Source organism: Eimeria mitis, genomic scaffold, assembly GCF_000499745.2.
Source record: "Eimeria mitis Houghton genomic scaffold, Emh_scaff7056, whole genome shotgun sequence".
NCBI lineage: Eukaryota > Apicomplexa > Conoidasida > Eucoccidiorida > Eimeriidae > Eimeria > Eimeria mitis.
In genome coordinates this window covers 1,452-2,786 of record NW_013575132.1, presented here as the reverse complement: position 1 = coordinate 2,786, position 1,335 = coordinate 1,452, and the positions used below count along the sequence as shown (strand labels likewise).

At 60.5% G+C, this 1,335-nt stretch overlaps 1 protein-coding gene across 1 annotated transcript; it reads right to left on the bottom strand.

Moving 5' to 3' along the window:
• Positions 1-18: 18 nt before the first annotated feature.
• On the bottom strand, positions 19-671 carry EMH_0090200 (uncharacterized protein; the record flags this gene model as incomplete). Its single annotated transcript, XM_013501539.1, has 2 exons — positions 19-31; positions 148-671. 2 exons carry the CDS (start codon positions 669-671, stop codon positions 19-21), a joined length of 537 nt encoding a protein of 178 aa, XP_013356993.1.
• Between the last annotated feature and the right edge of the window lie 664 nt (positions 672-1,335).

The window sequence follows — 1,335 nt, the reverse complement described above, 5'->3', positions numbered from 1 at the left end:
GCTGTACGCCGCAGCCGCTCAGCAGCTTTGCCTCCGAAGAAAACCCACCCTGTGCAGTGCTGCTGCTGCTGCTGCTTCTGCTGCTGCTGGAGCTGCTGTTGCTGCTGCTGCTGCTGCTGCTGCTCTTGCAGCTCTTCCTGCTGCAACAGCTCCTCTCTGTCCCATCTCTCATCAGCGCCTTCATCTGCAGCAGCAGCATCATCAGCAGCAGTAGCAGCAGCCGCAGCAGCAGTAGCAGCAGCAGCAAAACCAGCAGCAGAAGCAGCAGCAGCAGCAGCAGCAGACACTGAAGCTGCTGCTGCTTCCTCCCAAGCGCATTTGCTGCTGACGGAGGTGTGGGGGGGCCCCCATGCAGCAGAATCTGTAAAAAAGAGACAGCTGCTTCTGCTGCTGCTGCTGCTGCTGCTGCTGCTGCTGCTGCAGCTGCTGCTGCTGCTGCTGCTGAAGTCTGCTGCTTCTTTTGCTGCTCGCAAGACAGGGCAGCAGCAAACGACCTCCCCATCCTCACGCAGCCAGGCCTTGAGCAGCACCTCCACCTCTTCCTCCTGCTGCTGCTGCTGCTGCTGCTGCTGTTGCTGCTGCTGTTGCTGCTGCAGTTGCTGCTGCTGCTGCGAGTTGTCTGGGGTGTTCAACAGCCGCAGCAGCAGCAGCGCCGGCTGCTGCAGCATCATTTTGCTGCTTGCTGTTGGTGGGCGTCCAGGCCTATCGCAGCAGGAGCAGCAACAGCTGCAGCAAACGTGTTGCTGCTGCTGCTGCTGCTGCTGCAGCTGCAGCTGCTGCTGCTGCTGCTGGATCCTAGGGAGCCCGCTAACCTTCAGGGTAAGCTGCCCGCCCCCCCCCAGCGGCAGCAGCTGCGGCAGCACCTGCTGCAGCTGAGCAGCAGCAAAAACAACCAACGTGGAGGCCCCGCAGGCAACGCGAGAGAAACGCAGAGGAGAGGGGGCCCCTAAACCCACCTCCGCTGCAGCAGCAGCAACAGCAACAGCAGCAGCAGCAGCAGCAGCAGCAGCAGCAATGACAGCAACCTCGTAACGATTGCACAAAAGGCAACAGCAGCACCACCAAAGTAAACAAGTGATCACGCAGCAGCAGCAGCAGCAGCAGGAGCAGCAAAGTAAACAACTGAAAACGCAGCAGCAGCAGCAGCAGCAACAGCAGCAGCAGTAGCAGCAGCAGCAGCAGCAGCGGCTCACTGGGTATAGTCAAAATGTTGGTAGAAGCAGGAACTCCCCTGTAGTTGCTGCTGCTATTCGGGCAGCAGCAGCAGCAGCTGCTGCTGCAGCTGCACCAGCAGCTGCCGCAGCTGCTGCTGCAGCTGCTGCAGCAGCTGCTGCA